Raw genomic sequence first — 23,612 nt, 5'->3', positions numbered from 1 at the left:
CATGCTTTTATTTGCAAATGCCCTTTTTTTCTTCTCTTACTCTTCATTTCCTCAAGAAAATATCACTTTTAGCAAATTACAGTTTTAGCAATTTCCTATTAAAGAAAGTTGCAGGATGAGTTAAAATTGGATTTTATCCCTTTCAAACTGTTCTAGGTGTTTAGTACCTCACTCTTAGGGTAGATGCACATATATATTTCACATATTTTCAATTACATCTAAATAAATCAGCCTTTAAGCTGAAATCTTTAGAAAGTTGTTACTTTATTCCAAGCTCAACATCAAATCAAAACTCTTCACTGTCTTCTCTAAGCACTCTAGGCTCTCTAACTTTTTAAACACTCTACTGCTTTCCAGCCCAGGTACCTCAGTGTCCAGTGACCTATTTGGGCTGGAACAAACAAGGCAGATGGTAGGGAGTACAAGGAGCATCATGTGGTTCTCAACATCATAAACAACTGAACTTGCTGACCTTCCCGCCCTTTAGAACCATGAGCATACATCACAGAGACCCTCACTGTCAGTCAGGTGGGGGAAGGAAAGCCCACTGCAGAGAAAAGCAAGTTTCTGGAACTAAGGATAAGATCTCTAATGCCAGTTTTGTGCTCCAAATACATTTTGTTTTCCAAACCAGTTACATTTTTTTCCAACAAATGCAATTGGTCACCACATTTCCTGTCCATATATGTTCTAAAGTTTAAACTTCTAATATAAGCTTATATCTAATCTAATGCAATACTGTTCCTGTGAAAATGTTTGGCAATTGGGGAACTTTGATTCCCTGTAACATAGCCAGAAATGATTGCAGGGTCTTTGACATTTACAGATAGAAGCTAAAGGCCCAAATTAAATGTTTAGTGTAACTCCTTCATCAAGAAATATTTTACCTGAGTTTCTAGTAATCAGAAAATCAGATTTAAATATCTCTGTGCTGCAAACCATATATAAGAAGAGACTCATTCTACCTAGTTCTTCTTCCATCTCTAGGTCTTTGTGGCTCTAGAGATGATAAAAATAGTGAAATTGCCAAAAGAAAATATCAGAGTTCAGATATTGTACAACTGAATTACTGTGGATTGTGGATTGTCATAGAGGATATGAAAAATGGTATTCCAGTACTGTGATATAGAAAGACTTTTAATATAAGTCCCTGTAAACCAAGACGGAATAAGAGTTATTTCCATTGTTCCTTCAGGATTCCCTTGTAATATGTGAAAGTTCTTTATTTTCATCTCTGTGAAGTTTGTTTTATATCTTATAAAAACATTCCTGGATACAGAAAATTAAACTGAATAAACTATTTGCAGGTAGACTACACCAGAGCTAATCACAAGTATAAAACTTGAATGAGGTGGGCTTGGCTTTTGCCAATGTCGTTTCTCCCTCCCTTCCTGTTTTTGTTGTTTGTTGCCATGGAGTGGACTCCAACTCAAGGCAATCTTATGTATAACAGAATGAACATTGCCCAATCCTGTGCCATCTTCATGATCCTTGGTATGTGTCTTGGTCATCCAGTGCTGCTATAATAGAAATACCACAAGTGGATGTCTTTAACAAAGAGAAATTTATTTCCTCACAGTAAAGTAGACTAAAAGTCCAAATTCAGGGCATCAGCTCCAGGGGAAGCCTTTCTCTCTGTCAGCTCTGTAGGAAGATCTTCTCATCAATCTTCCCCGGGTCGAGGAGCTTCTCAGGCACAGGGACCCCAGGTCCAAAAGGCATGCTCTGCTCCTGGTGCTGCTTTCTTGGTGGTATAAGGTCCCCACTTTCTGCTTGCTTCGCTTTCCTTTTATCTCTTGTAAGATAAAAGGTGGTGCGGGCCACACCCCAGGGAAACTGCCTTTGCATTGGATCAGGGATGTGACCTTAGTAAGGGTGTTACAATCCCATCTTAATCCACTTTAACATAAAATTACAATCACAAAATGGAGGACAACCACGCAATACTGGAAATCATGGCCTAGCCAGTTTGATACACACATTTTTGGGGGGACATAATTCAATCCATGACAGTATGTTTGAGTCAGTTGTGGTGGATATTGTGTCAATCCACCTCATTGAGGGTTTCTCTCATTTTTGCTGGCCCTCTACTTTAGCAAACATGATGTCTTTTTCTAGTGATTAATCTTTCCTCGTGATGTGTCCAAAGTAAGTGAGTCAAAGTCTCCCCATTCTGACTTCTAAGGGACATTTGATTGTATTTCTCTGAAGGCTGATTTGTTTGTTCTTTTGGCAGTCCACAGTACAGTCAATATTCTTCACCAACACCATAGTTCAAAAGCATCAATTCCCCTTCTGTCTTCCTTTTTCATTGTCTTTCACGTGCATATGAGCCAACTGAAAACTTGCTTGGGTCAGATGTCATCGAAGTGACATCTTTGCTTTTTAAAACTTCAGAAAGGTCTTCTGCAGCATATTTTCCCTTCTTCTGGGAGCCCTGAAAAGCTCGAGAGTTACACATGCAGGTCTGGTCTTCACTATTACTACCTGCTACTGATATGTTTTTATTGTTACAGGCAATGAAAGCTTAGAAGAGAACTATGTCCAGGACAGTAAAATGGGGTTTGTCATCAATGCCATCTACGCCATGGCCCATGGGCTGCAGAACATGCACCACGCACTCTGTCCAGGCCACGTGGGCCTCTGTGATGCCATGAAGCCCATTGATGGCCAAAAACTCCTGGACTTCCTCATCAAATCCTCGTTCATCGGCGTATCTGGAGAGGAGGTGTGGTTTGATGAAAAAGGGGATGCTCCTGGAAGGTAAAGCAGTTTTCTTTAAATTAAAGGATCTGAATAACCTTGTGAGCCTCCTAAGACCAGGCAGATGGCAACTCTGGCTCTTTCAGTTTCATAATCTCTGGGAATCATGAGGATAAATGCAGCTAGATAGTTGCAAAGACAGGCTGATATTACCATGGAACACACCAAAGACCACACAGCTTTTTAAAATCTTAAAGTGCTTACTGGTTAACATCCACAACCCTCTATCTCACCAGCCCTACCCCCCTGCCCAGCTATCACCCTGGCCCTTCTCTTGGAACCACTGGGACCTCTCTGCAAGCCCAAGAACCTAAAGAGGTTACACCTGGCCAGCAGGAGCCTCTCTGGCCCTGCAAGCACCAGGCTGGCATCTTTTCTGATTGATAGATCCCAATGCTATACTGGTTGTGAAGTATTTTGAATACTACACCTGCTTTAAAAAAGCTTTATTTAGGAAGAGAACCAAATCCTGCTCATGTATTTCTTCTGCTCAGGCTAATTTGTGTTTCTGCTAACGTGTCTCTTAGAAAAAGAAGGGAAACAATTATCTGTTGGGGACTGAGTCCTTGTAACTATTAAAGACTTAGTCAAACCAACAATAGTTTAGCTTAACTGGTAAAGAATGTCTGCCTTGAACATTGTATTCTTTTAACATATATTTATGTGGGATCAAATTGGACAACAGCAACTCGAAGTATTAGATAGGAAACTTAGGGAACAGTGAGTTTATGTTAATGGGGGAGGAACAATTCAGAAAGGAGGGTGAGAATGGTTACACAACTCAAAGAATGTAATTAATGTCACTGAATTGTACATGTAGAAATTAAACCTAATTGGCGCAGTGGTTCAGTGCTTGGCTGCTAACTGAAAGGTCCGTCATTCGAACCCACCAGCCACTCCTCAGGAGAAAGAGGTGGCAGTCTGCTTCTGTAAAGATGTATAGCCTTGGAAACCCCATGCGGCAGTTCTACTCTCTTCTATAGGGTTACTATGAGTCAGAATCAACTCAACAGCAACAAGTAACCATCTGTTGTTAGGTGCTGTTGAGTTGGTTCCAACGCATATGTACAACAGAAGGAAACACTGCCTAGTCCTGCACCATCCTCACAATTGTTGTTATGCTTGAGCTCATTGTTGCAGCCACTGTTTCAATCATTCTCATTGAGGGTCTTCCCTGTAGGGAGGGCAAGTGCTATAAGTCATTGTCGACAATTGAAACAATGAATTAATCAGATTCCTTCCAAACTGCCAGTTATGTGGGGGCAGATTTTCGTTGGACTACAAGTGGGATGGATGAGATGGTCCAGGGTCTGGGCATGTGGGAAGCTTCTGAGGGCTGAGTGCCTTAGGACATGGTACCAGGAGAAACAAGTGGGGCTGCGGTTTAGAACACTGACTACCTAACCTTCTACACCCTTGGTTGTAATCCTACGTTCCACTGGAAACTAGGCCCAGTGAAGGGTCAGATTTGGAATGGAAATCTTTTTTCATGATTCTATAAGATAAAGTACAAAATGTGCTGAGCACAGGCCAAATACCTTTTAGACACTCTGTAGATATGAGTGTCCTCTTGCTTTCTCTGTAGGTTATCCAAAACATACCAGCTACTGTGGAGTCGACTCCAGCTCACTGAAACCCTAAGTGTGTCAGAGTAGAACTGTGCTCTATAGGGTTTTCAGTGGCAGATTTTTCAGAAATAGATCACCAGGCCTTTCCTCCGAAGAGCCTCTGGGTGAACTCGGACCTCCAACCATGTGGTTAGCAGCCAAGCACATTAACAATTTGCACCACCCAAGGACTCCTATCCAAAATATAGGCACACAATTTTAGCTCGTTTCTCCTCCATCTTTAATTACATATTCAGATCATGAGCTTTCCCCTGGGTCCCTTTTCAGGGATCATTTCCTCATGCTTGAAATTGGTCAGCTTAATAATCTGTTTTCAATTTCTGTTTCAACCACCTCCCTCTACTTCTATCTCCTGTCATGCCATCATTCCCACTTTTGGTCCCTCTTGTAATTATTTTAGTTAATCATCATGCAACATAATCTGAATCATCTCGAGGATGCTGTAATGATGTAGTTTACAGCATGAGAATATTCTAAGTAAATGCCAATGTGCCGGGAAGGAGCCTGGGGTAGTGAAAAGAGCACATACGCAACACATGGGAGGGCCTCATTTTAGTAAGTCAGTGTTTTTCCCTCGGTATCTTTCAGAATTCCTTTTTTGTTTTTTCCCCTCCAGCTTTTGGGGCTTTTTAGAAATGTGTTTTCATACCAAAATATTGTGAAAATTTTCAGTTTCTAAATGCTAATGAAGTGTGAACTGATTTCCCTTATGAAAGAGCAAATCAGGAAATTGAAATAAGTCTTAGGGAACTGATTTGTAGGGAAGAAATATTCTAAAGCTAGCATTGCAGCAAAACCTTCATGGAGAGCAGTGGCATCACTAGGGTTGGTGTCAGCCAGAGCAGTAACTCATGGAGTCACCCCTAACCCCCGCTATGGACCAGACCATACAGCATCCTTAGAAATAAATGTTTTTTTTTGTATTAATCTTACTCATAAATTATAATTCCCATATATTACTTCTTCTTTTCCTTCAATTACTACTTTGTTCTCAAAAAAGTTATTGATATAGGTTCACAAATACTAATTACAACAATACGGTAGCTAAAACACTGAAAAACTGACAAAATCAACGACTATAAAAACACTGGCAGCAATGGAAACAACAGTGCGTGCTTGTAGCTCGTGCAGATGAAACCACATGATTCGAAGCATCATTGTAATTGGCTAATAATAACAGCTCTGACCAGAGTGCATTAGAAGCTTCAAAAAGTAAATTAGCATAGAGTTTTAGCCTTGTAGGTATATTGATACATGTAAGCTGAACTTACAAAAAAATGTTTTTGTTGTTATAATTAACTACAGGGATATTTTTATAAAAAAATAAATTCTACTGAAATATTCACAGAATTTTATAGACAGTCATTTTGATGTTACCCTCTCTGACAATGTCACCAGGTATAGTTCACATCCCCCGCGCCCCGCTAGTGATGCTACTGATGTATGTAAGGAGCTATAATAACCTAAATGGAGTAAAACACAAAAATTAAAGGAAATGATAAAGAAAATTACTCATGCCAAGCATTCCCAGCAGGTTTTATAGCCATAATGAGTTTAGAATGGGAAAATATTGGAGGTGTAGATTAGTACCATTGATCAACAGAATGAGTGTGAGCCATTAGCCCAGAGTTAATACCCATTTGAATATCACTCAGAGAGCTAGTCCGAAGAAAGTTCTGGGCTGTCCCAGCAACAAGAGACATAATAATCCTCTATTAGCTATAGGTTAGAACAGCAAAGAGATAAATTATGTGATCCAGGTACACCATTCTCTCCTCTCACTCTAGGTAAGTTTTGCTCACCTGGCAGAGAAGGAAACTTCTCTTATTTTCCCAGTGTCCCCTTTCTTTTAGGGGACAACTATTTGTAAAAGTTGCCAGAATATGGATATGGAGAAGCCATTGGCTACCCAATAGGTGACAGAACTAATCTGCACAGTAAGAACAGGCAGGAAAACCGTCAATCTGATATTAGTTGTCCAGAGAAAGAACTGGGTTCTTCCATACAGCCAATACGTTTCTGATGCTAACATTGATTGGTAGTAGCTTCCTGGAGTGTTAGGCTGAGAAAGATTCTGAGTCAGGTTCAGGGACAAAGAATACCAGGAAGGATTACGGGTGTGTGTGTGTGTGTGCGTGTGCGTGTGCGTGTGCGTGTGCGTGTGCGTGTGCGTGCCTAGGGGAGGAAGAGAGCTAATTATGTGTTACTTAATTGCCACCCCTTTCCTTGGGTCAAGCATAAAGAGCAAGAGACCATGCCTCTTCTGTTCTAGCCTAGGAGTGTGAGGACGCTGCATAGGTACAAATCACACTTTGTATAGCCTGTAAGGGAGAGAACCAGGCATGATTTGTGGAAAAAGCACATGAGTTACAGTTTACTTGGGGAAAATAGCAATATGAAAAAAAAAAAAAAAGATTTAACAATACCAGAGAGTTTTGAATGGCCAAGAGATAAATAATTATGCCAACAAAAGAAGTTCTCCAGTTTCCTTATATTTATGTAAATAATGAGAGTACTTTAAAGTATTCATAGTATTATAAATATGAATGGTATACTGATGTTGCCTTACATATACGCTTGTCCCAATTGTAAAGTAGTTTTACTTGCCTTATCTTAATACATCCCCAGAAGAGCCCTATGAAGTTTAAAGTGTTTAGTGACATTTCTAAGTAGTATAATCTGCTGTTAAAATGTTAGAAAAGAGACCTCAGCTTGCACATTCTAACATCAAGTCCTATGTTCTTTCCATTGGAAAATATCCTCCACTGCCAGCACTGGAAAATGAAGTCTAACCCGCAGAATACACTCTGGCAACAGTGAATATTTTTAAATGTAGATTTTGTCATCTTGTAACATTGCAGCATTTCAAATTACTGAAATAGCTGACAACAATTATTTGGATTCAAAATGTTTGTCCTAATCAGTGAAGAGATCAGTTTAAATGTCAATGCACAAGCTGTTAAATCCCTAACATCCTTACTAATTAAATGTGTGTTTCTCAGATTTCTTGCTCTATTAGCACCTAAAAAAAGGCATCAGGCTTGGTAAAACTCACCTATTTTAATTCAGCGTAGTGAAAATGAAAACTGAATGTGCAAAAGAAATTTGGAATAAAAGTAATCAAATTAAGAAATTAATGTTTAAAAGATTGTTACTTGTTGAAAGAATCACACAGTAAATGCTGATTTGAAGGAGATCATTATCTACTCAGCACACACTGAACTATTTTTTGTGAAATAAGCAGAGTGAGAAAAGTTTAAGAGTTAATAAATATGGAAGATACACAAAACAGAGGCTGAAGAATGGAATATACATTTTGGAATACCAAAGGACACATACTAAAAAAACTAAAATGTTGACATATTGCGATGACTCTTTTATCTCCCTTCTCTCTACTGTTATCCATATACTATATTTTCTTTGTTTTCTACAAGATGTTCATATTTTCCATGACCCACATATTGTTTTCTTTGTAGATATGATATCATGAATCTGCAATACACTGAAGCTAATCGCTATGACTATGTACATATTGGAACCTGGCATGAAGGGGTGCTGAACATTGATGATTACAAAATCCAGATGAATAAGAGCGGAGTGGTACGGTCTGTGTGCAGTGAGCCTTGCTTAAAGGGTCAGATTAAGGTAAGCCTCAAATGCATTCTTGGATGGTGTCCACAGTGAAGTTTACTGCCTGGGCATACGTAAACGAAAACACGGGCATGTTTCTTAAATTAGACTGCCCAGAAAGTGCGTACCATACTTACTGTTTTTCCTCTTGGATTGGCTAAAACTGAGAAGACAAAGAAAGATTAGGAAATGGAATAGGGAAACCATTTGATTATTTAGAATAGCCTTTATTTGTATTGCAGTGATGGGCTGGAACATAAACACAATGTAGAAAGTAAGGGAATGAGTAATCAAATTAAAAAGTGAACCAAGTAAATGTGGGAACCAAAAACCAACGGTACTCCTTAGTCATAGCCATTGTTAAAGAAAGCAAAAACCAAACAATGCCAAATAAGCTTATAACTAAAATAACAGAAGTTAAAGTGAGGTAACACAGTCCTTTGATCTTCCTGAAAGTGGTCTGTTCTAGCAAAGAGAGGGTCTCCACTTTCGAATCATTCTCAGGGGCTTTTTCCGGCTGGGGCAAGTAGTAACCATGATGTTACTGCATACATAAACCTTGAGCAGGCATCAAACAGTGAGCCTTTGGCTGCACGTGCTAGAGAGGATCTCTGTAAAGAAGGCAGCGCTCCCTTGCTATTTAAAACTACACTGGATGATGCACTAGGAAATGGAGTGCAGGGGAGGGATTGTGAACTGGCAGGGTATGGATTAGATGACCTAATAGGTCTTTCCCATCTCTAATTTTCTGTGATTCACTTCTTGGAGCAGACAGGCTGTCACATAAATGTGACATAGCACAGCTGGAGCTGGAGTCAATTTGCGTGGCACTCTAGACCTCTCACCATGCTGTTGGCTGCTAGGCCATTCTCAGGGACTGTGTAACCACCCACGCAGGGTAGATGCCCCGAAAAATATGATTAGGGATTCTTAGAGTGAAAGCCTAGGTGTGTAGTGCCTAAGTGTCACTGCAAACAACAACAAAAAACCCAACCGGCTGCTGTCAAGTCGATTCTGATTCATGAAGACCCTACGTGTGTCACAGTAGAACTGCATATCCATAGGGTTTTCAAGGCTGTGACCTTTCAAAAGTAGATTGCCAAGCCTTTCTTCCCAGGCACCTCTGGGTGGATTTGAACCACCAACTTTTCAGTTAGTAGCTCAGTGCTTAAACGTTTGCAGTACCCAGGGACTCCAACTATCAGTGGAGAGATTAGAAAAGCCTTAATTCTACTGATATAAAAAGGTGGAGGTACATACATACAATGGGGTATTAGTCTGCCATAAAGAGAAAAGTCCTCAAAAACATTATGCTGAGTGAAATAGGTCGATAACAAAAGAACAAATGCTGTATGATCCCATTTACATGAAATATCTACAATAAACAAATGCATAGAGACCAAAGTTCATTAGTGGTTACCAGGAGCAGGAGAGAGGGGGACACAGGAAGTCACTGCTTAGGGGCACTGAGCTTCTTTTAGGGTGATGGGAAGATTTGGAAACAGATAGTGGTGATGGTTATACAACACGACGAACATAATTAATGTCACTGAATTGTACATGAAATGGCCAATGTTTTGTTATATATATATATATATATATATATATATATATATATATATATGGTTGTTGTTAGCTGCCATCAAGTCAATTCTGACTCATGGTTGACTCCATGTGTGCAGAGTAGACTTCTCTATAGGGTTTTCAAGGCTGTGACCTTTTGGAAGCAGATCACTAGGACTGTCTTCTGAGGCACCACTGGGTAGGTCCAAACCAACAATCTTTCAGCTAGTAATTGAGTGCTTAACCATTTGCACCACCCAGGGACTCCTTATATATATACTTAACACAATTTAAAAAAAAAAAGAAAGGTAGAGGTTTTGGAACCTGTAACATCTTTGGCAGCTGAGAAGAATCATTCTGGTGGACTTAAACTCTCAGTGATTCCAGGATTCAAGAATGTCATGCTTCTTTAAGAAGGGAAACAAACTTCTGAGATGAATCACCCTAGTTTTAATGTCTCATGTTTTCTCAGCAGAAGTGATATTAAAAATAGTTAACAGTTGTCATGGCAACCAACCCATCATAATGGACCCCATTTGATTGCTAGGACAGGGTGCCTGAGGCCTCCTGCATTGGCCAGGGTTAATCCTGGAGTTGTTGGATTGCGGGAAGTTCGAGGGTAAGGAGTCCTACACAGCTAGGGCAGTGTGGGGCATTCAGGAGGCTTGGAGACACTGCTGTTTTCCAATCAGTGCAGAAGTATTTCAATATTGTAAAAACTGCTCCAGCCGAACCAGTGTGTATGGGCTGTCTGCCAGCCCTGCTTCTCCCTACGAACCTACTTCTGGATTCTTATCCAGATGGAATTCCTTCACATGAGGCTGCCTGGTGGTATGTAGGAGTGTGTCCTCTGAGTTTCAGAGGCCCCAAACTTTTCCTTGACTATTGCCAGGAAATGCCAGACCAATGGGATTCTGGGCCCCTCATCTTTTCTGGATAGTGGGAAAAACCTGGACATGTGATGCCTGAAGTCATACGATAAGGAGAACCCACAAGCCTTGGGCTCATGCTGTGCTGCTACCCAAAGGATGTCATGCTTTTGGCTCAGGCTTCCTTTCCAGTGTGGCCTTTGAGTCTGCAGTGTAGACCACCACTGTGAAAGAGTTTATGGAACTACAAAATTTGGTTTTCAGAATATAAGAAGGGGAAAAAAAACTAGCAGGAGAAAAGAAACTGCTACAAAGATTCTCTGCATGCTAGTTCTAATCCTTTTTCTTACTCTGGCTTCTGGCAGGCCATGACTGGGTGCTCTCATACTGCCTGTACACCCATTTGCACATTCCAGAAGAAAGGCCTTTTTCTCTCACCTAAGTTCAGAGAAAAGACTGTCTGCATACATCTCTATGCCTAGATTTTGAAGTATTTCTGGCATCATGTCTGCTATGTTCATACGGTGTTACTGAAGGAGATCGCAGAAATCAGTGCTGAGCTATTACAGAGCACTTACTCTTGGGGGCCAATTTTAGAAATATTGTGTACCCTTCAGTAGGAAAATATGCCTGTTCTCAACAACACCTGGAGTGGAATTTGAGGGGAGAGGGTGTTTGTTTGTTTCCATAAGCACCCTGGGAGGTATGGAACCAAACGAGATCCGAATTCCGTTTTCCAAATAATAGTGCTTTCATTCTTACACCACTGATTTGCCACCCACCAGGCCCAGGATGCATAGAAGTAGATCTCAGTAGCCATCACAAAGACGGGAGAAAGGTAACTTACAAGTACATGTACGACATGCACTTTTATTAGCTGGAAAACCTGTCCTTTAGGAAAGGTCTATTCATTTTAAATATCAAATGCTATTTAAAATGCTACAATAATAATTTGACTATTTTTCTGATAATCCTTAAAACTTTCTTTGGTAATTTCCTTTGAAGTATTTAAAAGACCAGTTTTCTTGTTGATTTTTAGAAATATAAACATTATATGTTACAGAGACAAAAATTGATATCAGTCATACCACAAACACAGGTAAATAAAATCTAACTTATTATTGTTGTATGTTTTATTAGTCAGGATCTAGTCAGAAAAAAAAAGAGCTCATTCCAGGTGATTCAATAGAGGGAATTTAATATAAGAAGCTAGTTATAGAAGTGAAAAAGAACTGAGAACTGTCTTAGTCAGCATTCTCTTAAGAAACAGAACCAACAAGATATATAGATATATTTGAGAGAAAGAGATTGATTTTAAGGAACTGGATCATGTTATTATGCAGGCTGGCAAGTCCAAAATCTGTAGGTCAGGCGAGAGGCTAGAGATTCTTACAGTCTTATGTCCAAAATCTGTAGGTCAGGTGATGGGAATAGTGGAAGAGTTCTGGTAAGATGTATATTTATAGTCTGGAGGAAGAACACATCCTAGGGAAAACTCTCTTTTTGCTCTTAAGGCCTTCAGCTATTTATATGAGGCCGACCCACATCATGGAGGATAATCTGCTTTACTTAAGGCCAATTGATTTAATCACATATAATTACTTCATAACAGATTCTAGACTAGTATTTGATCAAACAACTGGGCACTATAGCATAGACAAGTTGACACATAAAATTAAGCATCATAGGAGATACTGGCAACCCAGAGATGAACACCAAGACTGGAGATCAGTTCCCCTCCCCACCTCTTCCCCAAGGCTAGAGGGAGACAGGGAAGAGCCACTGTTACCAAAACCCAGAGCCAGAGCCACTCAGTGAGAACTGTCACTCTGGAGGGAATGCCCAGCTGGGCCATGAACAGAAGAGCTATCCAGACACTAAGGACACGAAACAAGAGCAGCAGCAGGAATCCATTACCACCCAAGGGCTAGAGGGTCACTGGGAGAAGTCACAGCTACTACTTGAAATACCACCTGAAGTGGGGGAGGGGGATGCCCTGGATTCTCCCTTCTTCTTTTAAGGGCTAAGTCTCCCATTAGCTCTTTCCATTGGCCGAACCTATCCAGAGGCCAGTTAGCGAGCATGCCTAGAAAATGTGAGTTCACAGGTATCTTTAGCTCAGGTTCCCTTAAAGCTAAGCAAGGTTTAAGTGCTAATGCATTATTGGGAGGTACAATCCCAGAGAAGCAAGAGCGAGGGGAAAGGGAAGTTTGACAGGAAAGGATGGGGAAGGAAAATACAAGGTGATGCATTCCCGAGCAGGTCGCAACTTCACTGAGCCTCATGGAGGTCCCTGGACAGGCTATTTAGAAAATCAAACTTGGGAGTGTTTATTGCAGGAAGGAGGGGAGAGGAAAGAATGTGCCTGTGCCATCCTATTTTCTGTTTCCTGTGGTCAGATTTGTCCACAGGGACTTAAATCCCACTTAATATCGGTGTTATGTCACCTGGACCTTTTAGAAAGCTAACGGGGAAACCAGAGTCCACATTCTGTTAAGTGGCCCTTCTTTAGATTCTGGAAGCAGTGGGAGAAGCAAAGCCTCTGTAGGACCTACGGGTCTGGTCAGGGCTGCTGCTGTGCTAAGTACCATGGAGGCCAGGCTGGCATCCAGCTCCCACTCCAAGGGAGGTAGAGATAGCTGGAGATGTCAGTAGATGAGCCAGGGTGATGGAGGCTGAGGTGTCAGGGCAACAGAGTCCAGAATTCTCCAAGAGCAAGTAGGCAAGCACCCAAGAGACAGGTGAGGCCAAGAGAACCTGAGGCAGCACATAAAATGAGGACAATGGATCTACAAGCAAACAGGCATATACCTGGCACATGTATTGGTCTCCCATACAGGGTCTGCTGTAATCCTCCTTGTGTGATGAAAGAGAGGGAAGAGCTGAGAAGAAGTGGGAAGGCAAAGGAAGGGAAAGTGAAAGGCAGGAGAAGGGAGGGGTTAGAGATTGGGGTCTAACATTTGTCAAGCATATTACAGCACAAGTACACACGTCATTGCAATTACACCCTAAAACAACCCCGTTAAAGCAGATTTTATTGCCCTCATTTTATAGATGAAGAATCTGAGGCCTAGAGGGTCTGAGTCACTTGGCCACTAACTCTCTCAGCTTTCAGAAGTGCCAAAGCTGGGTTTGGAGCAAACCCAAAGTTCTTACCATCCCACTGCCACATGGTGTTCAACTATCTTATTATATCAACTGGAATATTTCCTACAAAGGCAAATTTCAATTTTTAAGCCTTATTTTCTCCATAATTCACAATCTAGAATTATAAATAGAGATCCACTTTAAAAGTACTGAGGAAACGGTCTAGGATTCAGGAAACAATATTTGTGATAGAAGTATGGAGAGTTTGACAGAGACAGGAAAATGGGCAGAGAAGCTGGGGGAAAGGATCCTGCAGATCACCGTCACTGACCTCCTAGTCTTTCTTTTCCCCTCTCTACTCCCACTCTTCTCTCTGCTCCTATTTTCTTCTCCCCTTAAGTTCTTTCTTTGATTCTTTTCTCCACGATGATGGTTTTGGGTTGGGAGGCTGGGCAGGAAGAGTGGAGGTGATTACTGCTTCCTCCTATCCTCACCAGCCACTCAGGAGAGAATTCCAGAGAAATTAGGTGAACTTGGAATATATTATAAAAGTTTCCTCATTTACATATGTAATATTGTCATGTAGTAAAATGTACTTTATATATGTATATAAAGGTCCCTGGATGGCACAAGCAGTTTGTGATTGGCTACTAACCTATAGGTTGATGGTTTGAACCCACCCAGTGGTGTCGCAAAAAAAAAAGTCCAGGCAATCTGCTTCTATAAAGGTTACAGCCAAGAAAACCTTATGGAGCAATTCTACTCTGTAACACAGGGGGTAGCCATGAATGGGAATCAGCTCAACAGCAACGGGTTTGGTTTGGTTTTGGTATATGTATAGAAAAGCCTACTTATACACATTTTACAAACTATAAAGTTTAAAATTCAGTTATCTATTTTCCATTCATTAGAAAGAACTGATTTAATGCTATTTATTGGCATTTGCTATTGAGGAGATCAAGGCTGAATTTCAAAGGCATTACAAATGTGGACCTCAGAAGATCACTTAAACTGCCAGAGAGCTCCTTATTCGACTTTTGTCTCTTGTATCACTATGATTTTGCCACTCCGATTAGATGGACAAAGAAGCCAAAGAACAGATTTGCTGCGTATCAAAGTAAATGGCACCCAATCATTTTCATTATGATCTTAGAGGTCTTCAAAAGTGAAAGAAAGCTGAGAGTCTATTAAGAAGCCATTTATACTGGCCTCTAATTGAAAATTTAAATGTCTCTAAATTTGTGCCATGCGCATTACACCCTTTCCTCACTTATTGACATGGTTAGGCTCCAAAGACCAGGTCGTTATGTGAAAATTGGTGTTATGTGAAAATGGAGGATAACCACATCAGATCACAAAATGAAAGATGACTATTTTCATTATATAACTGCCAAATTACATCATTACATAACTGTTAAACCACTGAGAATCATGGCCCAGCCAAGTTGACACATAACCTTAATAATCACAGCCAGCATAACTCTCACCTCGCACCTCAGTGTTTGTTATTGCTAGATGTACATCGTTCATGCGCAAAATAGTGGGATAGTAGATTTTTTACTATTGTCATAAATGTGAAATGCTGGATAATAAGATAGTCAATAAGAGAGGAGCAGGTGTATTAGGTAATTCTGCTAGAGGATCTTGTCTCTGGGTTCTCCTGCTGAGTATAGCTATTTGAGAGGAGTTGGCAATGGAGAAAACTTGTAATTTCTAATAATATCCTTCTTTAAGAAATACAATTGCTAATGTTAATTTTAACTTTGACATTATCACCTTTCAACATCAGCTGCTGGAAAAAATAACCATGCTGTTTTGGATCATGTATATTGAAGAGTTTGTAGAGAGTAGGGCTGAGGGCCTCCATTTCCAGAGCATCTCTCATTTTTGGCAACCTTTGCTCATCCTTGTAATGTCTGATGTTGAATCATTCTCTTCTTTAGCTTCTTCAGTTTAGCATAATTTTCCTTTCCATTGTACATTTTCCTAGTCTTGAAAGAACAGGAAATTTAGTATCTTACTTGGTCCAACTCCGGCATTATTCTGTAAGGGGTGCTGTCTACCTGGCAGACTCAAATACTCATTCTTGACCCAAACTATCAAGCAATTAGCACCACAACTGCCTTTCCTAATGACAGGAAAAGGTATGTGATAAGGACAAATTTGTTATTATAGAATATTTACTATAGTAATATATATATTACTATATATATATAATATAATAATATTCTATCTATATATCTTTGTTGTTGTTAGTTGCTGTTAAGTCAATGTACAGTAGTGACACAGTGTATAACAGAATGAAACATTGCCTGGGCTGGTGGGCTCGAGCTGCCTGTCTTTTGGTTGGGAGTCCAGAGCTTTACCACTGTACCACCAGTGCTCCACAACAGTAAGAATAAACAATAATTTATGAGTGGATACATACATAGATTTGTATACTGAATAAGTGTGTGAGGGCATATAGGAGCATAACCATATGCATATATGGGTTTGGCTGTGAATATTTCTGCATACAATTTGTATGGACTGCATGTATATTCATACAATAGAGCACACAGGGGAGACAGTCATGGAAACAGCCTAGACATATCCAAACACCTCACAGGACTGAGATACTGGGCTTGAAGGCTAAGGACCATAGTCTCAGGGGGACATCTAGGTCAATTGACATAACATAGTTCATAAAGAAAACTTCCTACATTCTACTTTGGTGTGTAGGGTCTGGGGTCTTAAAAGCCTGCAAACGGCCGTCTAAGATATAACTATTAGTCTCTTTCCTTCTGGAGCAAAGGAGAATGAGGAAAAATGAAGACTCAAGGAAACGATTAGTCCAGAGGACTAATAGACCACAGGAACCACAGCCTCCACCAGCCTGAGACCAGAAGAACTAGATGATGCCTGGCTACCACTACCAACCACTCTGACCAGGATCACAATAGAAGATCCCAGTTAGAGTGGGGGAAAAATATGTAGAACAAAATTCAAATTCATAGAAAAGGTCAGATTTACTGGTCTGAGAGAGACTGGAGTAACCCCCAACACTATAGCCCTTAGACACCCTTCTAACTTGGAACTGAAGCCATTCACAGAGATCACTTTTCAGCCAAATAATACACATGACTATAAATAAGCAATAACACACATGAGCAAAGTGCTTCTTAGAACAATCATCTGCATGAGACCAAAAGGACAACAGATGTCCTAAAGCAAAGATGAGAAGGCTGGAAGGAGCAGGAAAACAGGATGAATGGAAATGAGGAGCTCATGGTGGTAATGGGGAGAGTGCTGACACATTGTGGGGAGTGCAGCCAATGTCATGGAACAATTTGTGTATAAACTATTGAATGGGAAACTAATTTGCTCTGTAAACTTTCACCTAAAGCACAATTTACAAAAAAAAAAAAAAAGAATGAAACATTGCCTGGTTCTGCACCATCTTCACAGTCATTGGTATGCTTGAGTCCATTGTTGTGACCACTGTGTATTTTGAGTGTCTTCCAAGTCTAGGGGGCTCATCTCTCAGCACTATACTGGACAATATTCTGTTGTGATCCACAGGGTTTTCATTGGCTAATTTTCAGAAGTAGCGTACCAGGCTGTCATGGATTGAATTGTGTCCCCCCAAAATATGTGTCAAGTTGGTTAGGCCATGATTCCCAGTATTGTGCAGTTGTCCTCCATGTGGTGATAGTAATTTTCCTATGTGTTGTACATCCTAATCTCTGCCTGTGGTTAATGAGGCAAGATTAGAGGATTAGGGTGGGATTGTAACACCCTTACTAAGGTCACATCCTTGATCCAATGTAAAGAGTGTTTCCCTGGGTGTGGCCTGCAAAACCTTTTATCTTACAAGAAATAAAAGGAAAGGGAAGCAAGCAGAGAGGGGGAAACCTCATACCATCAAGAAAGCAGTGCCAGGAGCAGAGCGTGTCCTTTGGACCCAGGGTTCATGGGCAGAGAACTCCTAGGCCAGGGGAAGATTGATGAGAAGGCCGACAGAGAGAGAAAGCCTTCCCCTGGAGTTGACACCCTGAATTTGGACTTATAGCCTACTTTACTGTGAGGAAATAAAATTTCTCTTTCTTAAAGCTATCCACTTATGGTATTTCCAGTATAGTAGCACTAGGTAAGTAAGACACAGGCCTTTCTTCCTAGTCTGTCCAGAATCATAGCAACACACCAGCTATCACAGTATGACAAACTGACGGATGGTGAATCTATATTTATATTTCTACTATTTTTTACCACTTCTTTCTGTTTGCTTTATATGGAAATAGTTCCAGGAAATAAGTGTGTCCTAGGTATATGATATCCAGTAGCAAAGCTGAGAATGGAGGAAAATCATAATGTCCCTGCTCTAGGTCATAACATCCCTGCCGATATCACATTTTAATGTCCTGGAGGAAGAAAAGCATACGTTCAATAATGTATAGAATATAAAACATTATATTACGTGAAATCAGCTAGATGGACTTTGAAACATATGATATAGTCCTATTTATTTTGAAATGAAGGAAATATCAGAAATTTTTTGTTCAAGATAAAAAATACACAAAGGCATGCTAGAACACCGTATCCTAAGATCTACCCCCTGATGAGATATTGCCGATTTAATCTCAGTGCCTCTGCTTGTCATTGGAAGTTTGGGGAAATGGGAGATAATAAAAGGACAGGGAAGATGGGGATGGAAAGACGATAGGGATGCATCCTTTCCATACTTACTACTCTCATGTGGAATCTGATCAGGTCATCTGCAGGTTTTCTTTTAGGTTATACTCTAGATCATGCTGGAATGACTATTTATACTCAATTTTCAACCTACAATTGCTGCAAGTTCAGAGTTCAGAGTGTGTCACATTGTTATATATATTTTTTATACTTCTAGTGTTTTTTTGTTTTTATGTTATGGCATGGAATATGTAAATAGTTTCATCTTTCTCTGGTGCCTGTACTTCAAAAGTGCTTGGATATATTTTCTCCTCTCCATGCAGTATCAGGAGAACTTTTGTCTTGAATCTGGTGGCAAGAGAATTGTTTTAGGCTGAAATCTACCTCAAGTAAATTTCCCCATTATGCAAACCGTCTATCACTCTCTGATTACTACCTGGTTTGCATGAGCAGCTCATGACCCTGCCCTGACCACCCAGCCCATCCAGCTCCACCTGGCTGTGGCATTATGGGTTGTTTTTTCTTTAATCGTGTCATGCCTACTAACCGTAGGTTATCTTTGAACACTTTCGACATCTCAAATGAGTACTTTTATTCTTGTTCAACTCTTCCTTATTTAATCATTAATTTGACCTAGTTAATAAAGACAGTTATGGTGTTGGTGAAGAATAGTGAATATACCATGAACTTCCAGAGGAATAAACAAATCTGTCTTGGAAGGAGTACAGCCAGAATGCTCCTTAGAAGCAAGGATGACGAGACTTCGTCTCACATACTTTGAACATGTTATCAGGAGGGACCAGTACCTGAAGAAGGACATCATGCTTGGTAAAGTAGAGGGTCATCAGAAAAGAGGAAGACCCTCAATGAGATGGATTGATACAGTGGTTGCAACAATGGGATCAAGCATAGCAATGATTGTGAGGATGGCGCAGGACCTGGCAATGTTTCATTCTGTTGTACATAGGGTCTCTATGAGTTGGAACTGACTCAGGGCACCTAACAACAACAACAATAAGACTTCCCTGTCTTGCTTACATTTTCAAACATAAAATAAAACTTAAAGAATATTACAATGATTACCCATACATCTGCCAACTACATTCACCAATAGTTCATCTTTTATGTATTTGCACTTTCACTCTGTCTTTCTTTTCTATCTGTCTATCTTTCTGTCTGTCTATCTATCTATCTATCTGTCTATGTCTTGTCTATTCTTTTCCTGAACCATTTAAATGTCTGGTACAAATATGAAACTTTATTCCTTAATACCTCAGTATGCGTCTTCTAGGAGTCCCTGGGTGGTGCAAATGGTTAACACACTGGGCTGTTAACTGAAAGGTTGGAAGTTTGAGTCCACTCAGAGATGCCTGAGAAGAAAGGCCTAGTGATCTACTTCTGAAAAAAAACAGCCACTGAAAACTCTATGGAGCACAGTTCTACGCTGACACACATGGGGTCACCATGAGTCAGTGTTGACTCCACGGCAACTGGTTTACTGGTATACATCTTCTCAGAATAAGAATAATTTTCACATTTGAAAATAAGGTACAAGCATCCTTCCTTCATTCTTTAATACCTCAGCACACAGTGTGTAAGAATAAGGATAATTCTCAACCATAAGACCATTACTGCAGCTAGGAAAATGTATTGTTACATCACCAACCATAACTGTCTCGTCCACCTCAGCTTTCTCTCTTTAAGAATCAAAACAAACTACCTATTCAAATTGTCTACAGTTAATGTAACCCTTTTGACAACTGGTGAGACAATGACACAGTTCTTCTATTATGTAATATTTTCTCAATTCTACTACAGAACTACAGATTCTGAATATAAATTAACCATAGGAATATCAAAGAATCCTTGTACCTGAGAAGCATATAATTCTATAATGATGGTGTGATCTGCTCCACCTACTAAAAACATACCGGCTAAATATTTGAAAAAATTGAATGTGAAAAACATGAGATTACTTCAGTCTCTCTGGATGAGGAATAAATTTTACAAGCATTGGTTATAATGAGAAATTTCATCAAATTATCTTTAATTTCTCCACAGCCACTCTGAGTAATACCTGGATCTTCACCTCTCTTCCAGACCAGTATCTGTGTTGGTCTCCTGGTTGCTGGACTTTTTGGTGACCAACTTAGCTTCATGCCCAGCCTGTCAGTCATATTCTGGGAGAGGTCCAGTGGGAACTGCTGCTGAATCACACAATATCAGACAGAGTAGGGGCTCAGCAGGGCTGCCACGTCTTGTAGATGAAAATGACAGAAGCATGGGCAATTTTCTTTTTAAGTTAACATTTACTAAAGTATAACATTCATACAGAAAAGTAGAGGAAGAGTGCGAAAGTATGAAAATGCAGAGAACACGTACTACTTGGCCTTTGCTCTAGCTGTTCCTTTTGCTCAGAACACTCTTCTACCTGATATGCCCTTTCCTTTCTTAAGTCTTTACTCAAGTGGCAATGTCTTAGTGAGGCCTTATCTGAGCACCACATGCAAAATGCAACCCCCTATTCCAGATACTGCCCTATTAAGGCTGGGACTAGGGTGAGGCCAGTGGGGTGCCTAGGGCAGAGAACTTAAGGAGACACTATTGAGTCTGTGCAAGTGCAGGGTGGGCACTTTTGTTCCCCTTGCACTTCACTTGCCTCACCCTGGTCACTGCTCTGCACCCTGTTACCTTTCTTGCTTTAATTTTCTCCAAAGCCCTCCTCTAGAATGACAACTCCTCAAGAGTAGAGAGATCATTTGTTTTGCTCATTGATTATTTCTAGCCTGGCACATTGTAAGCACTCAAAATGCATATTGTGAATGAATGCATGAATGAATGACGAATATACGTGCTCTGCATAAGTGTTGTGTTCCTCCTTCTAGCAGGACACTTAGCACATTATTGAATTTTGAGCTCCTTAACCACAAGGATTGCCTTTTTCATTTATTTAACCCCAGTGCATAGCACCGTGTCTGGCACACTGAACCACTAAACAAAAGTTGATTAATTGACTATATACCTGTCAACCTCTGAGATTCAACTTTGGTTCTCAGCAAAGGCCATCACTTTTGTAGTCATTTTTATACTGGGACTAGATTAACCCTTGGAGATAATGTGACTAAGGTCTGCACAAAGTATTTATCCCCTCTGGAGCTGTTTCATCATTTGTAAAATGTACACAATGAACTTCACCCTATGGAGTGATTGTGAAGGTTAGTGTGAGTCTAGCACATAGTCTAGCACATTTATCAATTCTTATGATCATCTTAGGAACTCTGGTGGCACAGAGGTTAAAGTGCTCAGCTGTTAACCAAAAGGATGATGGTTAGAACCCACCAGCCGCTCCACAGGAGAAAGATGTGGCAGTCTGTTTCCGTAAAGATTTACAGCCTTGGAACCCCTATGGGGCATTTCTACTCTGTCCTATAGGGTAGCTATGAGTAGGAATCCACTTGATGGCAATGGGTTTTGGTTTGGCTGTACTCTTGGTAACTAATGTTGACTATGCTCTAGAAACACAGTGAACATTTGGCATAGTTCCTTCTCTTGAGGAGCCTACTGTCCATTCAGATAATCTTGGCAGCTGTGTGCTGGTACTCTGGAGTGAGAAGAAATTAGAGGCATGTCATGAGACTAAGAGTCTGTGGTGCATGGTACTCTGAGTGAGAAGAAATTAGAGACATGTTATGAAACTAAGGAGCTTGGACAATAATTCAGGTGTATGGTGATTAAGCCTAAGAACAGAGGGGTGGCTGTGAAAAGAAAAAAGGCAAGCCCCATGTTACAGGCATTGTATGGCAAAAGTACACACACTTGGTGGCTGCGGAAAGAAGTAATAGAAAAAACTCCACTTCAGGAGTCCCATTTTTACTTCTGTATTAAAGGTATAATCCGATTACCTGTTTATTCAGCCAATCAAAAGCTAATTTTAAATGCTTTCCATGTGCCAGTTACTCACAGGGTCTACTGTGGGCAGAGTCATCTTGCATAAATAAAGTTGTTCGGCTTTGTTATGTTTTGAATTTGTCTAACTAGTACTATTAATTTTTATAGGGAATGGAAAAGAGAAAGCTGGTGGAGAGACATATAGTATTTTATGATAACTCTTGTTGTTACTGTTAGATGCTGTCACATCAGCCATATGTACTCATGGCAACCCCATGTACAATGGAATGAAACACTGACAGATCCTGCTCCATCCCCATGACTGGTTAAAGAATAGACCATTGTGAACTATAGGATTTTCACTGCCTGATTTTCCAAAGCATATTATCAGGCTTTCTTCCTAGTCCAACTTAGTCTGGAAGCTCCACTGAAACCTGTCCAGCATTATAGTAACACACCATATTGCTTATCCTAATTAAAATAAAGTGGTATTCATTTTTTAACTCAATTTTTTTCTCATACCATGTAGAAAAATTTATTATTTGGAATGTAAATTTCCTATAACTATTCTGAAAATAGATGGGACTTTTCCAAAAAGACTTAATTTGATCCTACTTTCTAAAGTTAAGTGAAAGTGAAAGAAGAAAAAGAAAACCTTTTGCATTTTCTGAAAATATTAGTAATTTGATCTTTTTATGTAATTGTAAAGTAGTGGTATGAATTTCAACCTGATCTGCAAGAAGATAGGTTTATTTTCCTGAAGGCTAGAGTGTGTGTAGTTTTAAAGTATGGCAATATTTACGGTTTAATTTCCAACTTTACATATTGGAATGTTTGATAATTTTTAATACGGTGGAAAGGGACTTCTGCTCCTAGTAATGAGGGAGTACCAGGGTCCAGACTTAACCTTCCACTGTAGACAGCTAGAAAACTTGACAAAATATATGAAACAACTGTGTTGAGGTGTTGGAATAAAGTGCAGGATTTTGATCCTACAGAGAAGAGAAACAAACAAGATGAGCCCTAAAAACACCCAGATTTTTTTTCCTTGGAGGACATTTCTGATTAAAGTTCAGGGAAAGAAAATGCAAACAGAGGTTAGCAGCCTTGCTAAGTTGAGAAGACAAATATCAGAGTTTGGGAAGGCAGCTAGAATTTAAAGGGCAGAATAAAGGAAAGGAAGAATTTATGTAGAAAAAGAGTTCAAGAAATTAGTATTGGAATTCTTTGAGTATTTGACTGAACACCAATCTGCACATGAGTGGGGGCAGAATCTAAGAGTCCAAGAAAAGTACAATTACTGAGAAGCTGAATGTCACACTATTTCCAGAGTTCACACACGGCCAAGAATTGTTCTAATTTCCACCAGCCATAGTGCAGAGATCTCTTTTTTTTTTTTTTTTTTTTTAATTTTGTTGTACTTCAGGTGAAGGCTTACAGAACAAATAGTTTCTCATGAAACAGTAGTACACATGTTGTTTTATGACATTGGTCATAACATATTAATCCTCTA

General features: G+C 39.9%; 1 protein-coding gene and 1 pseudogene across 4 annotated transcripts in view; one reads left to right on the top strand and one right to left on the bottom strand.

Moving 5' to 3' along the window:
* Nucleotides 1–23,612, top strand: part of GRM1 (glutamate metabotropic receptor 1) — a 508,344-nt gene that overhangs the window by 392,292 nt on the left and 92,440 nt on the right. For all 4 annotated transcript variants that reach the window (XM_004368848.1, XM_012554781.2, XM_012554785.2 and 1 more), the window contains 2 exons: nt 2,517–2,763; nt 7,868–8,036. In XM_004368848.1, the coding sequence (XP_004368905.1) occupies nt 2,517–2,763; nt 7,868–8,036 (416 nt within the window). The remainder of the gene's footprint in view (nt 1–2,516; nt 2,764–7,867; nt 8,037–23,612) is intronic.
* On the bottom strand, nt 19,743–22,196 carry LOC111819954 (ribose-phosphate pyrophosphokinase 2 pseudogene; annotated as a pseudogene).

Source organism: Trichechus manatus, unplaced genomic scaffold, assembly GCF_000243295.1.
Source record: "Trichechus manatus latirostris isolate Lorelei unplaced genomic scaffold, TriManLat1.0 scaffold00002, whole genome shotgun sequence".
Lineage (NCBI taxonomy): Eukaryota > Metazoa > Chordata > Mammalia > Sirenia > Trichechidae > Trichechus > Trichechus manatus.
Note: the sequence above shows the minus strand (reverse complement) of the source record. Positions and strands in the feature narration are given on the sequence as shown.